The 17,531-nt window shown below is 38.6% G+C and overlaps 1 protein-coding gene across 3 annotated transcripts in view; it reads right to left on the reverse strand.

Annotated features, from left to right (window-relative positions):
* Positions 1–17,531, reverse strand: part of PCCA (propionyl-CoA carboxylase subunit alpha) — a 357,755-nt gene that overhangs the window by 48,467 nt on the left and 291,757 nt on the right. For all 3 annotated transcript variants that reach the window (XR_006414646.1, XM_044429576.1, XM_044429577.1), the window contains exon 21: positions 17,251–17,304. Coding sequence is in view for 2 of the 3 variants with exons in the window: in XM_044429576.1 (XP_044285511.1) it covers positions 17,251–17,304 (54 nt within the window). In the remaining variant the exon portion in view is untranslated. The remainder of the gene's footprint in view (positions 1–17,250; positions 17,305–17,531) is intronic.

Below are 17,531 nucleotides of genomic sequence, written 5' to 3' on the forward strand. Positions count from 1 at the left end.
TCCTGCAGACCAAGGAGTGCCATAAACTTTCCATGAACTTGCATAAACTTGCACAGGACTGAAAAAAAGATCACTGGAAAGTTTTTATTTTGAAAACATTTGTGAAGCCTGCTTTTGAAGGATTAACCCATGTCAGAGGTATTTGAAGTTGACTATCATCACTCCAAAATTAAACACTGCAATAATTCATTTCTGACCAACTTCAGCAACAAAAGACTGAGTGTTACTATTCTTAGGGGTCCCATTAATTGACCACTGAGTGCTTTGAGGCGCTTTGCTTCTGGGTTCAGCAAGTATCAGAATGCTAAAATGATCTGCTGTAGTTAAGGACAGGAAACCTATTTCCTGGAAATGCAGCAAAAACTGCATAATTTGCATAATCAGGCAACTGCAAAACACAGTCCTGAATCTACTGACCAAATATTTTCTGATGCTATTTCTTTCCAAGATGCTGAAAAGTTCTCATTTCTGAGTCAGGAACAGCACTGAATATGTCAGTTATTTGGATATGGAGAGCATACATATGTATGTTCAGCTTTATTTTATTTTATGCTGTGAGCCGCCCCGAGGCTTCGGCAAGGGGCGGCATAGAAATGTTTTAATAAATAAATAAATAAATAAAATATTAGAATGAGAAATGCCTTTAATGTGTTTAATTAGGCTGAAGGAAAATAATTTTCTCAAAACTACCCAGAATTTCCAATGAACAACTACCCTAACCCTCCAGCAATGGTGCTACATGCTGCCTACCATTCACAACTGCTTCCTGTAGGGTTGCACTATAAGGATAGGCTTACCAGTGTGAAATATAATAGGAATCTGCCACTCGGCCAAAAAGCTGTTTTCCGATCAGTATATGCTATATTAATAGACGGTCAATCTGTCTTTCCTTCCTTCACTTCTATGCCACTCAATGGCCAAAGCTCTCTGTGTGGTTTACAATAATCCATTAAGACAAAGTATAAAATGCAGCAAAATCTAACAATTCTTAGGGAAAAATTACCATACAGAAAATTTAAAACCTCTTTTAAAACACATATAAAATTCCAATAACTTAAGCAAGATAAAACCTGATAAAACCTGGACAAAAACACTAACCAAGCCCCACCTAATTAAATGTCCTGTGGTAGAGGAAAGTCTTGACCTGGGGCTAAACAGATTCTGAGGTTGGTGCCAGGCGGGCCTTGGTGAGGAGCTTGTTCCATAACTGGAAGGCCACCACTTAAAATGTTTTTTCTCCTTGTTGCTACCATCCAAGTCTCCCTTTTTTCATCTTCTTTGTAGTGTAACCAGATTGCTATAAAATTGAGAATGGTTGATAGGTCCCAACAGTTCTACTTCCAAAGTCTTAATTCATTGTACTTCAAATCCTACCAAACTCAAATATATATGGGTTTGAGAACTAAATTCTCTGAAAGGAAGGCTATCTCTTCTGGAAATGCTCATCCTTCTTCAGCAATGCAGTTTTTTCCTCAAAGTTTTACAAAATGTAACCAAACTACACTAAGAAAGCATGGTTTGTTAACCATGAATAACCCAGAAAAGTTTAACACCAACAGACTATCAGTTGTTGTAAGCCGCCCCGAGGCTTCAGCGAATGGGGCGGCATAAAAATGTTTTAATAAATAAAATAAATAAATAAATAAATGTTTTGTGAGCAGCATTTTATAGGTTATTCATTGACAATGAAACATAAAGTGACTGGGTTTGCACAACATGAAAAACCAGTTAGAAACTATATGGACATCTGTTTTCCTTTCAAGCAGTTTTCTCATCCAACAGGTATTGATTAATAACAAAATGGAGCAACTTCCTTTCAATGGTCTTCCAGATTAAACCACATTGGGGATAGAGGCACTTCCTAGGAGATCCATTCCTATCAACTTAAGCAGGTGCTTCAATTGTATGAGAAATTTGTTTTCCATAGCTCTGGAGAATACTACCTAGCTAGGCACTTAAAATCATCTACTTGCTATTTACCTTTAATAGCTAAATGCTGATCTCATTAAGCCCAGCACCTTGGTCCTGTTAAGAAGTATTCCAATAAGAATTATTATGATCCATTAATGTTCAATTAGTCCCACATGTTTACATTTCAATAGGTATAATGCTGTCCAGCTAATGTCTGGGTCCTTAACTATTCCCCCACCCTAATAATGACAATCAGCTCAACCTCCAGGTATATTCACTGGCCATGAGAGGAAATAAGAGAAATTATCAGCCCATTGTGTGCAGACTGAAGCATTAACGTACAACACTTCTATCCGAGCAACCTCTGAGTGTAAGAGCTAGTGCCCTTCCTTGAATATTTTATTTTGGTGTTTTTACAGCTGGGACATATTAGATCTAATACTAATATGCCCCTTAAGCTGTATGAAACAAGCAAGTTGTATAAATATAAATGGATGTGACTAGGCAATAGGTTTTTACTTTTTAAAAAATCAGATAAATATTTTACAACCTTTTGTGAAGATATTTATACTAGCTGCATTTTCAAAGAATAATGTTTCATACTGAAGGACCCCATGCAGTAGCTGCCCAGCATATTGCAACAAATTATTTCAAGCCCTCATTTGGAATGAATCTCAACACATTCCAGGAACCCCATAAACAAAGACAATATGTGCAATGTTAACTTTCTCTTTTATGCTGACAGCTCCCCCTCACCCCCAGCATAATGACCTTCTTGCACAGTGTGTGTTGCCATAAAAAGAAACAGAGCCCCATAAAATTAGAGGAACTGTTTAATATCAAATCGTTTTATCTAAGGAAGACACTGACTCCAAGGTAAACACCAAAGAAAAAGAACAAGAATTAGAAGTATTTGTTTCTGCTGCAAATTCTTTGATTTTGCATTGTTCAAATAAACCTAGCCAGCTTTTTTAGTCACTGTTAGGTATACCTTCCAGAACATTAAAATGTTAGCCAAAAAAAATGCTTGAAAGTTGGGCCGGAAATGCAGGACACTTCTGATATTCTCCATTTTTTAAAAGGGAAAAAATCAGCAAATACAATGAGAGACTGAAACAAAGCCAGAACAGCTTTGCAAACTAAAACAAAAAATGGTAGAGTCTAGTTTATCAGTAGCCAGATGGCCAAATTAACTGTGCCAAAGCAAAGATCAAAATTTTACAGATAATATTAAAGGAAAACTGTGGCTCAAAATTCTAATTACATTCAGTTGAATATGATGAACTATCAGAATGAAGTTGATGACATAATTGCATTTTATTGTGGTCTCAGATCTCCATTCAACTAGAAAACCCCTTACTTGCATCAAAAACATGCATTAATAGTATATACTTACCAACATTAATCATATAAAATAGAATCATAGCTTGAACACTTTAACCAACACTGACTAATGCAGCGACAAACAAAAGAATTAGAAATCCAGCATTCTGCTGAAAACACAGAAGCTTCCCCCAAAACAGCTGATATTATCACACATTATTGAAAAGGCAAATCATAGTCACTAAAAACAGTATACTGGAATGTTGATATTTTCCACACCTTAGATACTTTCCTCACAGACAACTTTAAATCTAACATGACTTGTGAACATCATTGACACAGCTCACAGGAGTTAACATTATTTAACTATTACCAAAAGAGATAAGGGCGATCTACATTAGGCATTATCAGCACTGTAACATTTGGCTTCAGTATTTGTTGTGGCTTTCTCCTGGTATATTTCTCCTGTGAGCCAGCCTAGTGTAGTGGTTAAGAGTGCAGGACAGGGACTCAGGTAATTTGGGTTCTAGTCTCCCCTTGGCCATGGAACCAGTTGGATGACTTTGGGTCCAGTCACAGACCCTCTGCCCAACCTACCTAACAGGGTTGTTCTTGTGCGGATAAGATTGAGAGCAGGAGTGAATAATGATGTAAGCTGCTTAGAGTTCTTTAATAGAAAAAGGCAGTATATAACTCTAATAAATAAATATATCAGTGTGTGCTAAACCTGTGGTACTGCTAGGAAGCTAGGTATCAGTAGGCTGCTGGGCTGCAAAGCAAACAAAGAAATGCTCTACTGGGGCTTCAGCAAAATTGTCAGAGATCCTTCAGTTGTTTTCTCACCTCCTTTGCCTTCTCCACAACCTTTCTTTTTCCCTCTGCCATGCGTCTCCGTTGCAGTGTCTTTTTAAGCCTACCCAATTGTCTACTTTGTCTTCTTGCTCAAGAAACAACTGACTGAAATGCCTGCCTACTCAGAAGTCCACTGGATTATCTTCAGTAGCGTTACTCCTAATAGAATCACATCAACTTCAGTGGGATAGTCCACATGGAAGATGCTTGTTTCTGCTTGCTTTTGGGTGAAGGGTAGTGGGTATTTATCCACCCATAGCTTCACCCTATGTGGATTAGGAAGGGAAGAGCAACACCATGTTTTCCTTTCCGTGCTTGTTTGTAAAGGGGAAGGAGACTGTCATTTTTTCTCCTTTTTTAACATACCTCTGTTCTTTCATTCCTGCATACCTTCACAAAGCTAACTGAGCCAAAAAAATTTTAAAAAGGGCAAACATAAAAACAAAGGAAACTTAAAGGTCAATTCTTAGCACAAATCCCTTTGAGTTTCTCTGATTCCTCCCGGAACTACATTTGAGTGTAGTTTAAATTGTGCTTCTACACTTTATTAGCATGTGCCCCAGCGTGATAAATGCATTTTGCAGAAACAGAAGGGGCTCTAAGGTACAGCTTTGCTTGGTACCACCTATTCCTAATCTGGAAGATTGTCTCTGGTCCAGCTACTGATAAATGGGTGCCCAGTGCACTGCAGAGACTAAGGACGGTCAGACATAGCGACCCGTGTGGTATATGAGGAAGTAGCAGACATTCCCCAGATCAGTGCAAGTTCTAATGGGCTGGATGTTTCATGATGGTCTTTGACTTTTTAAGTGGGATACAAGAGGTGGAGAGGAATATATTTTTCAACAGGCTACAAAATGCTGTAACAATAATCTATATCCTTGTAACTCTAGCAAAAGAACTTCTAGCTCCAGCATTCATGGGAACTGAACAACAGCTTTGTGATGTCAGTAGAATCAGATTGAATTGCTCAGCTAAGTTCCCTGAGCTGGCTAGAAACCCGAGGGAAAGGAACAAGAGTGATTATGTACAGCTGAGCAAGCACAGTGCTGAGAGTACTAGCTCTGATACGATGCTCACGGCTGGTGTTCTGCAGTAAAAATGTTTAGCATCTGTGTCAGTCCTAAGCAGTTATGGAGCTTTTAAAGCACTGTAAAATAAGAAGGCTGGGCTGGGTGGGGGGGGGAATTGCTCCTAAATTAAAATATTTTTGAAATTCAATTTCAAACACACATCATGAAAAAACCATCACACAAATGGAAACACAAAATATGCATGCTCACATTCACATGTATTTTGCATCAGATTCCTTCATAGCTGGATATAATAAGACCACTTGATGAAGGAGGCAAAAATGCCCTTAGACAACTAATGAGCCCAATTTACTATTTAAAGTTATACTTGTTAACATAGTGATTCCATAGTCATACATGAGTAAAATCAGGGATTTAACAAGGTTTGCTGGAGTGGATGGTTTCTTCCACAATATACAATATATATTCAGTTTTGGCAAGGAAAGGCACTGAAAACCACCATACTAATTTGTGACATCAGAAATTAGTCTAGGAACCATGTTACACACCCTTTTAATGTTTTCCTGGTTGCATGCCAAGGCAAAGGCAAACAATACACTGGGTTTTACTGCTACCTGTTTGCTCAGTAAATGCAGCTTTGAAGTTTGCCAAGCTAAACAGCACCCCAATAATCCACAGTAGAGTCCATCAAGCCAAACTGTAGGAGGCCACACCACTCTGCATAATTAGTAGGTGAGATGAGAACCATCTGTAGTCCTTTCTAGAGCAGCTCAGAATGGGCCTGTTCCACCAGGCTAAATGCAAGTCTATTAGCCTTCAAGGGCTCAAGAAACGTTCTAGCTTTTTGTTGCTTGAGACAATGGCAACAATGGCATTGTCAGGTATCTGCACAGTACATAACAGGTGATTATTTTGCAGTGTGGTTTGTTACAAGTTTGCAGGACTGTACCACAACCTGTCCTCTCCTTCTAACCTAAGTCACATCCCTTGATGTGCATAAAAAGGAGCATGTTTACTCAGCTCCATGACTGTAATCCTTCCTTTCCAGGGCAATTACCACCAACAATGTAGAAGCTTACAGTTCTAACCCTTTGATCCTGCTGATCTTGAATGCTGTGCAGCTGTCAATTTAAAAAGGTGCCACTGTAAGTATGTTGCAGGACTGGACCTTCACAGCATCTGTTGCTTTGAAGTGTGCCTCCTGGTTCTCTCATCCTCAAAGACTCAATTAACTGATAACTGCAGCAAGCCCAAAAGAATGCATATGTTGTTCCCCAGTGGTGCATCAGTGATAAAGGAAACTCCAAACAAAGTCAGGATCGCTTGCATTAAACTTGCAATAAACTTGTCTAACATAGGAGGCGAGTTAAGATCTTTTAAAACAGATTTTTATAAGAGTTCCCTAAATGTAAAAGGAATTTACTTCAAATGTAGATTTAGTTTTAATGTTTGCTTACATTCTTAGCAATTTTGCCACCAACATCCAATTATCTATTAATGTGGAAATCTCAAGTTGTTAACACCAGACACTCAATTTCTTTAAATTCCCCATTATGTTTTCTTGAAGACTTAAGAAACATATGTTGTTTTTACATTATTGAGCACTTGCTATAGTGAACAACAATAAAGGAAATAGATTGGTGAGGCACATCTCAAAATAAATTAGCACCTCGAGTAACTCAAAATAAATTAGCACCTCGATGCAGCAGTATCTGCCATTGAAACTATGAGGACATTCTAACCCGGTGGACAAGGCAAATATGCATGACTCCATGAACCTTCCAGACAAAACTGCCCTGTCATGAGCTGGTGTACACCTGCACTGGCTTTTAGAACTGAAATGCAGGGGTGCTTACCCTCCACCTTTTCACAGTAACAAATAAACACATAGGTGCCCTACTGGTTCAGACCAAGGGCCTATCCAATCCAGTGTCCTGCTCCCACACCAACCAACCAAATGCCTGTGGGAAGCACAACAGAATTTTCCTGCTCCTGTTTTCCAGCAACTGTATTCAGAGGATATGAATGAGACAGCAGAGGTAATACAGAGTTTCACCCTCCATAAATTTATCTAATCCCCTTTTGGAGCCATCCAAGTTGGTGGCTCTTACTATACTGTGGCCACAAATTCTACAGTTTGACTAGGTGATGTCCTCCATTTTGCCTGCCCTGAATGTCCCATACATGCCTGAATCCCACAAGAATCACTACCTGAATGCCCCCAAATCACACATTGCTGAAGGATATCAACTGGTGCACAATGCATGATGCCTCATGGCCACTGTTTTGTCCATTCACGTGCTAGAAACTGGTTCACAGCCAAGCATTCCCCTTCTGCAATAATAGGTTGTTGGAACAATTAAAAATACTGCTCTTTTTTAAGGGGGCTCATGCAAATGCACCTGTGCATGTCCCCAAGCCATACACCAGTGAACTGCTAAAACAGAAAGTGCATGGCTGAGGGGCTACAGAAGCTGTGTATTTGATGGACATCTTTTCATCTCCTTCCTGGAAGATGATCATGCCCCTCCCCTTTAAAGATCATGCAGGAAACAATTCCAAATTAGTGCTAGGGGTGTACCTACTTGCCATTAAAGATATGAATCCCATTTGATCAGTGCCTCAGCTCTATACTTATTTATTTCTTTAGGAAAAGCTGACAGAATACATACACTACAGAAATCCACTCATCTCTGATGCTAATCTGTGCTTAACCTTCTCTACAGCTTCCACTGCCCCCTTCCAGCTGGATTTTGACAGGTTAAGAAGTATCAGCCCTGTCACAACTCTTCAATTCTGAATAGTTTGTACAATCTTCCCATCTCTTCTAAGAATGAGACATTCCTGTTTCTTCTTCACCCCATGATTCCCCTTACGAATCATTTTTTTTACAATAGGGTATCCTTTACTTTCCCCATGCCCTCTATTTAATTCTACCCAAGAGGTCCTCAAAATAAGTAGCTATATCAAATTTATCTTACATATTGCTGTCATGTATTATCTCTGAAACTGCAAGTGATTAAAAGTTCTCAGATCCCTATAGGAGAGTATACGTTTTGAATTCAGGTGTTTAAAATCTTAATACCATCTCTTCTGTTATCTCATTTGTCTTAGAAAAGGACATAGCACACATTTATATAAGGAAAATTGCTAGAAAGGTGTACAAGTTCTATAAGGATTTTGCACCTGCATAACATCCTCATGTACTGAAGTACTGAGGTATTAAAACACTCTCATTTCCACCTTTTTTGTGAACCAGCCAGAGAATTTCATCTGTTGAGCTGTATTCTATTTAATTAATAAATAAAATATTATGGCATTTCTTTCTTCTGTCTTCATTGTTCCCTTCTTAGTTCTTTTTTTCCAGGTAATCAAGCAAGTAGCCTGATCTTGTATGGATCTGCAGCTCCTTCTACTATTTGCTATGGCGATGTGCACTGAACCTTGGATGCACACAGAGGAGATGCGCCACATGTCTATGATTCTCTCTGTATTTATCAGAACCTACCACAATAGGTCTGCTTCTTTTTACTTCCTTTGAAAAAACACTGGACTGCACCGCATTCTGTCCAAGAAATATGAAATGGCAAGAATAAACCCAGTCAAGCTGAATAAATAGTTAATTAATTTTTTAAAAATTCTACATCCTGCCTTTCAGTTCTATACCAGAACCCAGTCACATCCCTGGCAGTTCTCCTGAACCAAGCATATAGTTTGGCCATAAAAGTTACTCTTGTTTTAGAATATTCTAGTATTAACTCCAGTAGTTTCAGTGGAACTGGTTTTTCCTGCACAAGACTCCATAATATAATATATGCCAGGGAATTAAAGAAAATTTCCATTCACAGACCATACATAATAAGACTGAAAGACAACAGAATCACATGTGCATATGTATTCCCCTTAAGAAATGTAGTTGATGGCAAATACATAGTATTAGATACTGATTGCCCTGTTATTTTATTCATTATTTCATTTTAATACTAACACAAATAAAAATACATGTGTGACTACTGTAGCTGAGAAAAACAACCACTCAAAACATCATGGATACCACCATCCCTATGCGTATCTAGAATAAATAACTAGCGCCAATTTCACTAATTTACCTGGCCACTATTCACTCAAGATATGGGCCTGAACCTTCCTCCTGCTTCTCATCATAATTGTTCTGGGGACATGAAGACTTGTTTTCACTTTCAAAATGCTAAGTTTCTAAAATAAAAACATTTCATGCCCCCACCTCTATATCCTTTTAAAAAAGTTTCAAAATGCTGTGTCCCTTGAAAGAAGATATTTCGAATGCTATAAGCAACAACAACCATCACCACCACCCTGGCAAAAATTAGAAAATAAAAAGAAAACCAGGTATAATTTGAGTTTAGGAAGCAACATTAGCTTCACCTAATAAATTAGGAGCCAGAGTAGAATTATATTAAAATTATGTATTTCCTCCATATTCAAATCTATTTCTCTCTAAGAGTAAACATAATACATTATTTTATTCAGAAGAAGCCCCTAGGGAAGCCCAGCATTCTCTGGCCAGACTCACGCTGCCTACTGGACATTTTGGGCAAGCTCATTTCATATCTGGAAGGGGAAAGAAGCAGGGGGTGGAACAGGGAAGCCATGCAACTAGAACAGAACCACAAGGCAGATGGCCAGTTTTATTAATCTGATCTTATTTGTCCACAACCACATAAACAGAACTGTTAAATACACTGATGCTTCGAAGTAATCCACAAGCTCTGTAAATCTTAGATTTGCATATTTAAGATGGCAGTGCCAAATAGACCTGGTATTCATCAATGGGTTCTAACAATTCTAAGATGTCTAACAATCTTACAATAATCTCTTTATAACGAACACAGAGCGAGTTGGAATGTTCCTGCATCTACCTAAAAGCACCTGCTTTACAGTTCTAGAAACTTTTCATTGACTATGTATAGTAACTTTGCAGAAACATGTGGCAAAAACTGTCTTTGTGTATCATCTTGCATGATCTCAGACGACAAGATGCAGCACAAGCTTCATCTCTTGCTAATTAAACGAATCAATTAAGAGACTATTGTTGCAACTGTGTAACTGCTGTTCTATAGTGGCAATAACAACCCCACAGGGAGGTCTTTTACTACATTAAAATGCTGTCCTCCACAACTCCATCTGATATTATTAGAAACAGTTATTTGCGCCTTGCTGTCATATTAGTAGTAGCAGTAAATTATGGAAATATGCAGACCAGAATGGTCCCAGTATGAGATCAGGTTTGGTTTTCAGCCTCCAAGGGAACAAATGCTGAAAAATCCAAAGTTCCCCAAAGTTCATTAATGGAACTGATAAATTTATCAGCACAGCAGCCATTTAGATGCTAGGTAAGGGTCACATATTTGCATACTTTCCTGCTAAGCTGATACAATTCAACTAGATAAATTATCATATTAAGTTTACCCTCCTGAGTTAAACTGATGGAGTTCAAAATTGTTTTCGATGGTTGTCATTAATCGCTGTTACATCTAAAATGCTTGCTTTGAAATCTAATTGTAGTGGTGTGCCAAGGGTCATATTAATAGCATTCTATATGCTAAAGCCTTGTAAAAACATGTTTATTTTACTGATATCACTGAAGTTTAAAAGAATAATGAAAAATGAAGTGTATTTATTATCAATAATTTTAAAATTTTAAAATGTACTTTTAAGCTTTAAATTACACTTATCTACTTCATTTTTAGCTTCTTTCATTAAGACTCCTGGTTAAGCTTCAGAACCATATGAATTAATATCCTTCTGCAAATTTTGATGAAATGTAAAATAATGTGTAAAAACAAACAAATGAAATACCACAATTGCTATACACGTCTTTTCCACTAGCTCCCAAGGAAAAGAAAAAGGCGAGCAAACAGCCCCCTCCTCCACCACCTTTCTGCTCCAAAGGTCCCCTTCAAAAATGTTTCCCGCACAATCAGAATATAGGGTTTTGTAACAACCATTTGCATGTAGCATGCAATTCTAAATATTTAATTTCTGAGCAGGTCACTTTCAAAACAAAACAAGCCAGATTGTAGTCACTTTATTGTGTGAGGCCATGCCAAACAGGTTGCTCGCATAAGGACTTTCAGTTTTATCTGTCTGACTTCCAGAAATGGAAGCTTCCACTCTCAACATTGAATTTGGAGTCCGCACCTTCATCCTGGGAGTTTTCTTTCACTTTTCTTATCATGTGACCATACCACAGGAGCAAGTCAAATGATGCTCTTATCTATCACTGCTCTTACCCAGAAGACAATGTTCTACCATAAAAAGAAGAGCTGAAACATTTTGGGCACAATCCTACATATGATTTGACCAAACAATATCTTCAAAACCCGGCAACCGAACTGCTAACATAGCTGGCTGGGGAATGTTAGGATCTGCGGTACTTTTTTCTACCTAAATATACATAGGATTGCACCCTTAATCAGTTAGTGAAATAGATAAATCCCTTAAAATATGTTGAACAATTTAAGTTGTTAAAGCTGCCCTCAAACTAACCAAGCAGCTAGTTTTCTTTTTAAAATATACTGTTTCTGTGAGTCTTTAGCAGTCCAAACTGGTGCCATAGTAAAAGAAGCATTCTTCCTTCTCTTCAAAACAGGAGGAAATGCCTCTCAGAGATAAAGGTTGTTGTAGATTCTGTATGAGTTCTATAAGAACAAAGAATCCACAGGATGGTGACATGGAGGCACTGAGAAAAGACTGGCCAATCAACTGAGCCCACTGAGCTTGCTCCCTTTGGACCGGTGGTGGCACAGGGTGAAGATCATGCTCTGTGAGGTATCCTTGCAAGCCAAGGTGTGGGAAGCCAGCTATTCCTGCCCCCCCCCCCGCCATTTGACCAGTGGTGGTGAGGAAGGAGGGAACTTAAGTGCTGCCTTGGGGTCCCACAGGATATTGAAAGGGGAAGGACTGTGTTATGCAAACCCTTCTCAATATGAAAATTTATTCCATTTGAACCATTTATTAAAAATCATAAAATTAATGAACTATGATTTCCTTGCTTCGAGTCACAGTTCTAATAAATAATTACAAATATAAAATAATAACAATGGCAATACAAATAACAGATTGATACAAATTTCAGTCCTGTGAACTTGAGATGAGATAAATAGTGTATGAAACATTCAAAAAGTCTGCAAAAAATGTTGAGAATAAGAATTTGCACTTTTGCAAAGAATTTGCCATTATTTGCACTTTTTTTGAATTCTGTAAAAAGGTAATCTATATTGGCATAATACCTTATTTTATATTGCAAAAATGACAGGCTGCAAATATCTGCCAGTTCTTTAACTGTTCTGTTAAATTATTTTAAAGACTGTAGAAAATAGCAGTATATAAATATGGTTACTCTATCTGCTGCTGCAAAAATCGCTATTATGATGCAATTAACCTATAATATTCATGCATGGAAAAATCAGATGATTGAGAATAAATTCATTAAAATATGCAAACATTATACATTACATTTCAGAACAAATCAGTTTGGGATATTGACTTGATTTTCATGACTTACTTAAGCCAGGCTGGGCTTCAGTGAATGCAAGGCAGTTTTAGCATATGTACACCACAGCTTGTTGTATAGTCTAAAGCCAAATCATGTGTGGGTTACATAAGGAATAATCCTAGATCAGGCTGTTTAACTCTCACACAATCCCTGCAGTCCACACCTGGATGTCACAACAAGCCACAGCTTGAATATTCACAATATTCATAATTCATGCTCCAGCAGACTCTGAAGGCTATCATGGTTTATTTAAACCATGATAGGTTTTATTTAAGGTTTATCTAAACCATGATAGCTTATTTGATCATGGAAATAAGCTTAGTATTTATCCTTATTTCCCCCTCATTATTCTGCAGTAAATATTACTAAATAATGTAATAACAGAAAGTAAGATTTACACTTTTATTAATTATATGTACACAGGAATAGTTGATTTGATAGTGGCATAGTTAATAAGAAGTCATCATCTGCATATTAATTTTAAACCTGAAGACTTCTTAAAAAAGAGACTTCATAAAATATACTCTAGTGTTGGTCCAAAACATTTTGCTACCTGAAGTGCCCAATTAATGCCATCTCCATAATTAGGACTGGCACTTTATAGAGATTTGCTGAACCATTCAAGCATCAATTCCTGCCTTCATTTATCCCCCTTGAAGGTGTCACCTGAAGTAGGTTAATTAACCCTACAGCATGACAGGGCTATCCATTCAACTGCCATGTAGTTCAGGTCACAGCAGTGGAAAAAGGAGCATCACAATACTGTTGATCAAATACAATCTTCACAGTCTTCATATGAAACAAAATTGCTCTGGAGAGGCTGCACTAATCTTTGCATTCAAGGTTGTCTGAGAATTACTACACACTGACAAAGATGTTGGAATTAACTCAGCTGAAGGAGCTGCTTTCTTGTGTATCTCTATCATTCTATAAAGTGTCAAGAATTTTCAGTAGCACTGCATCATTATAGATTCATAGAATAGTAGGGTTGGAAGGGGCTAAGAAGGCCACTGGGTCTAAAAACCTGCTGATGCAAAATGCCAGATCACACCATCCCAATCAGATGATTGTCCAGTTTGCCTTGAAGATCTCTAGTGTGGGACATACCACGACCTCTCCTGGCAACTGGTTCTACTGTCATATTGCTCTGGCTGTTAGAAAGTTTTTCCTGGTCTATCCTGACTCTGATGTGCTGCAGTTTAAGTTTGTTGTTCTGTGTCCTATGCTCAGTGATGAATGAGAAGTGGTTTTTCCTTCCTCTTTGTGACAGCCTTTGAAGTACTTATAGAGTTATGTTATATTATGTTACTAGATATTAGTATATCTAGCTATAATTATACAAAATATAAAAATAATATATTGATTATTATATTAACATTAAAATTAGGTTGCTGTTAATGTAAAGCAGACAAAATTACCAAAAGCTTGTGAAAATGTCAATGTAACAGAGCTCAGCTTGCATCTAATTTAACTGGGACATGGTACACTTTTTTCCAGTTCTACCTTAGAAGAGAAAAAGCATTTCTAAATGTTTATAAATGAACAGAAAACATAGAGAAGAGTGTTTACACCCATGGACTGTGTTCTTTTAAGCAATTCTTCTGGTACTCTTAATGTTAGTTTTTCCATTAGAATATAGCTTATTCTTTAGAGAATGACAAGGGTGCTAATCAAGAGTCATAATTTAGTTTCTTTGCCAATTGAGTTGCAACATAGACATATTTGATAAGTATGACAATGGCAGAATGGTTTAGCTAACTAATGGCAGGAAAAAACAACCACCAAGCAAACAATTTCATCTGAAGTTATCCCCCCATGACAAACAGAATGATCTTTTCTGATAGACTAAGCTCTGCGAACTAATGCCAATGAAGAGGAAAGACATGCGTCAATAACATGGGAACTTGCATAAACGTCCTTCAAGAATTTGGATCTTTAATTTATTGTAATTCTCACATGAAAAAGAAACATATTTATTTAAACCAAACTAGGACAGGACATTACCTCCCTAAACATGAGTTTTCAGGATTAGTTCCCCATTTACATACTAAGTACTTAATAAACTGCTAGAAAAGAATTCCCACTGTAGCATCTACAGGTTGCATTAAGATGTACTTTAAGGCAGGACTGAGCAATCTTTAATGAGTTAAGGTTCATATTTCCCAGGGAAAAAGTAGTAGAAGAGTGACAAATCCCAAAGGACATGGGGCCTCACCAAGTGGGTAGGAACATCTTTTGCCATTCTAGCCTTCTTCATTCATCCATCCATAATTTTTCTTCCATTCATTCTCTTAGTGACACAGACCCCACTCATTCGCACCAACACACACAATCACCCACTATGACTCCGACTCTCAGACCTGCTAGACTGATTGTCTCCAAGACTCACCCTGGTTTCCTCTCTACCCCAAACTGCTCCATGTTTCCCCTCCTTTACATCCCAGATCTTTGTTACGACTAGCAGATTTAATATAAATTCTGCTGACTGTTCTGGTTATACTTCAGCATTTCCATTAATAAATGAATGGACAAAGGTAAGGCAAAGGCAGAACTAACCAACCTCAGTTTGTGTCTCCCACTTTTCTTTTCCCAGCCATATAAACAGACAAACTCAAACGTTCAAATTACAGAGCAGAGTGCCTAGAGTTCCAAACAGCTGCTCCGGCCACCACATTCTGTGTTTAGCCCATGTGTGTGCGCCTTTTTTCTTTTATGGCCTGCTATTTCTCTCCAACAGCAGCAGCAAACTACAGCATTGAACCACCTACAAACTATTCTTATGCTGGGATGGTGCTCTTGTTGCTCCAACAGCAGCAAGAAAAGGGGCCATGTGTTAAAGATGAAGGCTGCACATATCCCATAGGCTGTGGATTACTCATTTGTGGTTTAAGATATGGCTGGAAGCTAGAGAGTTGGTCCTCCTCTCAACAGACAGGCTCTTCAGTCTGTTCTTTCAAGTACTAATAGTGAGGATATTACTATTAAGCTGGGATTTCACCATCTCCTGAGGCTTTCTTAATGTATCTGCTATCACCTCGAAGACCACAGAATCCTGTTGGGCCTTTAAGATGAAAAGGATACAGTCTAAGATGGCCTTTAGATGGGGGAAAGATAGACAGATGTTCCTTACTTCCAGCTGCTGTTACCGTGTGTGTGTGCATGTGCGCATGCGTGCATTCATGCTTCTCTCTCACACCCCACAATATGTTGCTGCTTATAAACAGAGTCTTATCATCCTGTACCTGCTCTGTAAAAAATATGCTGATATTCATAAGTACTGATGTTTTTTCAGTACTTCTGAAAAGATGAAGAAAATGCTTTGAATTCCTGCTGCTCAAGAGCTTCTTTTCTTCCAGTCCATTTCAAAATTAGGGATCCTGATACATGAATGATAATGACTGGGGACACTTGCCATGGCAATCTAATCTCAAGGCCAAATATTTATTTATTATTTATTTATTTAGAAAGCTTCTATGCCACCCCATTCGCCGAAGCCTTGGGGCAGCTCACAACAACAAATAAATAATAACAATATAAAACAATATAATTGGAGATGTTCTGGCCAAAGATGTAAAATAAATAAATAATATTAGCAATTAAAATAACATTTAAATAAAAAGGTCTTCGCCTGGCGCCGAAAAACAAATAACAACAGCACCAGGCGGACCTCTCTGGGGAGCGCATTCCATAGATTGGGTGCCACCGCAGAGAAAGCCATCCTCCGAGTACTTATCCTCCTAATATCCTTCACGGAGGATTCCTGGAGAAGGGACTCTCCCACTGATCTCAAGGGGTGGGCAGGCACATATGGACATAAATGCTCCTTTAGGTAACCAGGACCCAAGCCGTTAAGGGCTTTATAGGTCATAACCAATACCTTGAATTGGGCCCGGACTTCAATGGGGAGCCAGTGAAGCTGACGGAGAACTGGAGTCATGTGAATATAACGCCCAGTCCCCATCAGCAGCCTGGCAGCTCTATGTTGAACCAATTGAAGTATCCGGACCGTCTTCAAGGGCAGCCCCACATAGAGCACATTACAGAAGTCAAGTCGAGAAGTCACCAATGCATGTGTCACTGTCGCCAGGCAGTCGTTCTCCAGGTAGGGACGCAGCTGATGGACCAGCCGAAGCTGGAAGAAAGCGCTCCTCGCCACCGCTGTCACCTGAGCTTCCAGTGGAAGCTCTGGGTCGAGAAGCACTCCCAAGCTGTGGACCTTGTCCCTAAGAGGGAGTGCAACCCCATTCAGGACTAGGACAAGGTCCCCTTCCCTGAAGCCCGATCCACCGACCAACAGGACCTCCGTCTTGTCTGGATTGAGCTTTGCTGAACTATGGATTGTGTTGAATAAACATAAAGAAAACCCCTGGTTTGTTGTTGAACTGTGAGTTGCTCATAGTTAAGAAACCATGACTTGGTAGCACAATAGTATTCACACAACACAACAATCCACAGTTCAACAAGTGCAGGTTGCTGTATTGTGTGGGCCAACTCATTGATATGGAATGGTAACAAGTGACAAGAAAGTGTATGCATAACTAAAAAAAACACACCTTGTATCTAAAAAGAAAAGGTGCAGCAGATTTTACTTACCACTGTACCAAGATATTGAATGCTAAGATTTCCACTTGCATCCCGTGAAAGGCACTAGAAAAAAACAGATAATGAGTAATGAAATTCTGTTTTGTACGCAGAAACATTTTCCCCAGGAATCCTGACAAAATCACATATTTTGTATGTGCCTCCCAAAGATACTTGGGAGATACTCTTCCCAAGAGAGAGGCACTCTTCAAGGCACATACATGAAGAGTGCCTCTTCATGGATCACTGCCTTGTCGTGGCGAAGGGGCTTGTGTAGCTCAATGAAGCTATGA

This window comes from Varanus komodoensis, unplaced genomic scaffold (genome assembly GCF_004798865.1).
Source record: "Varanus komodoensis strain SLA01 unplaced genomic scaffold, ASM479886v1 scaffold2, whole genome shotgun sequence".
Lineage (NCBI taxonomy): Eukaryota > Metazoa > Chordata > Lepidosauria > Squamata > Varanidae > Varanus > Varanus komodoensis.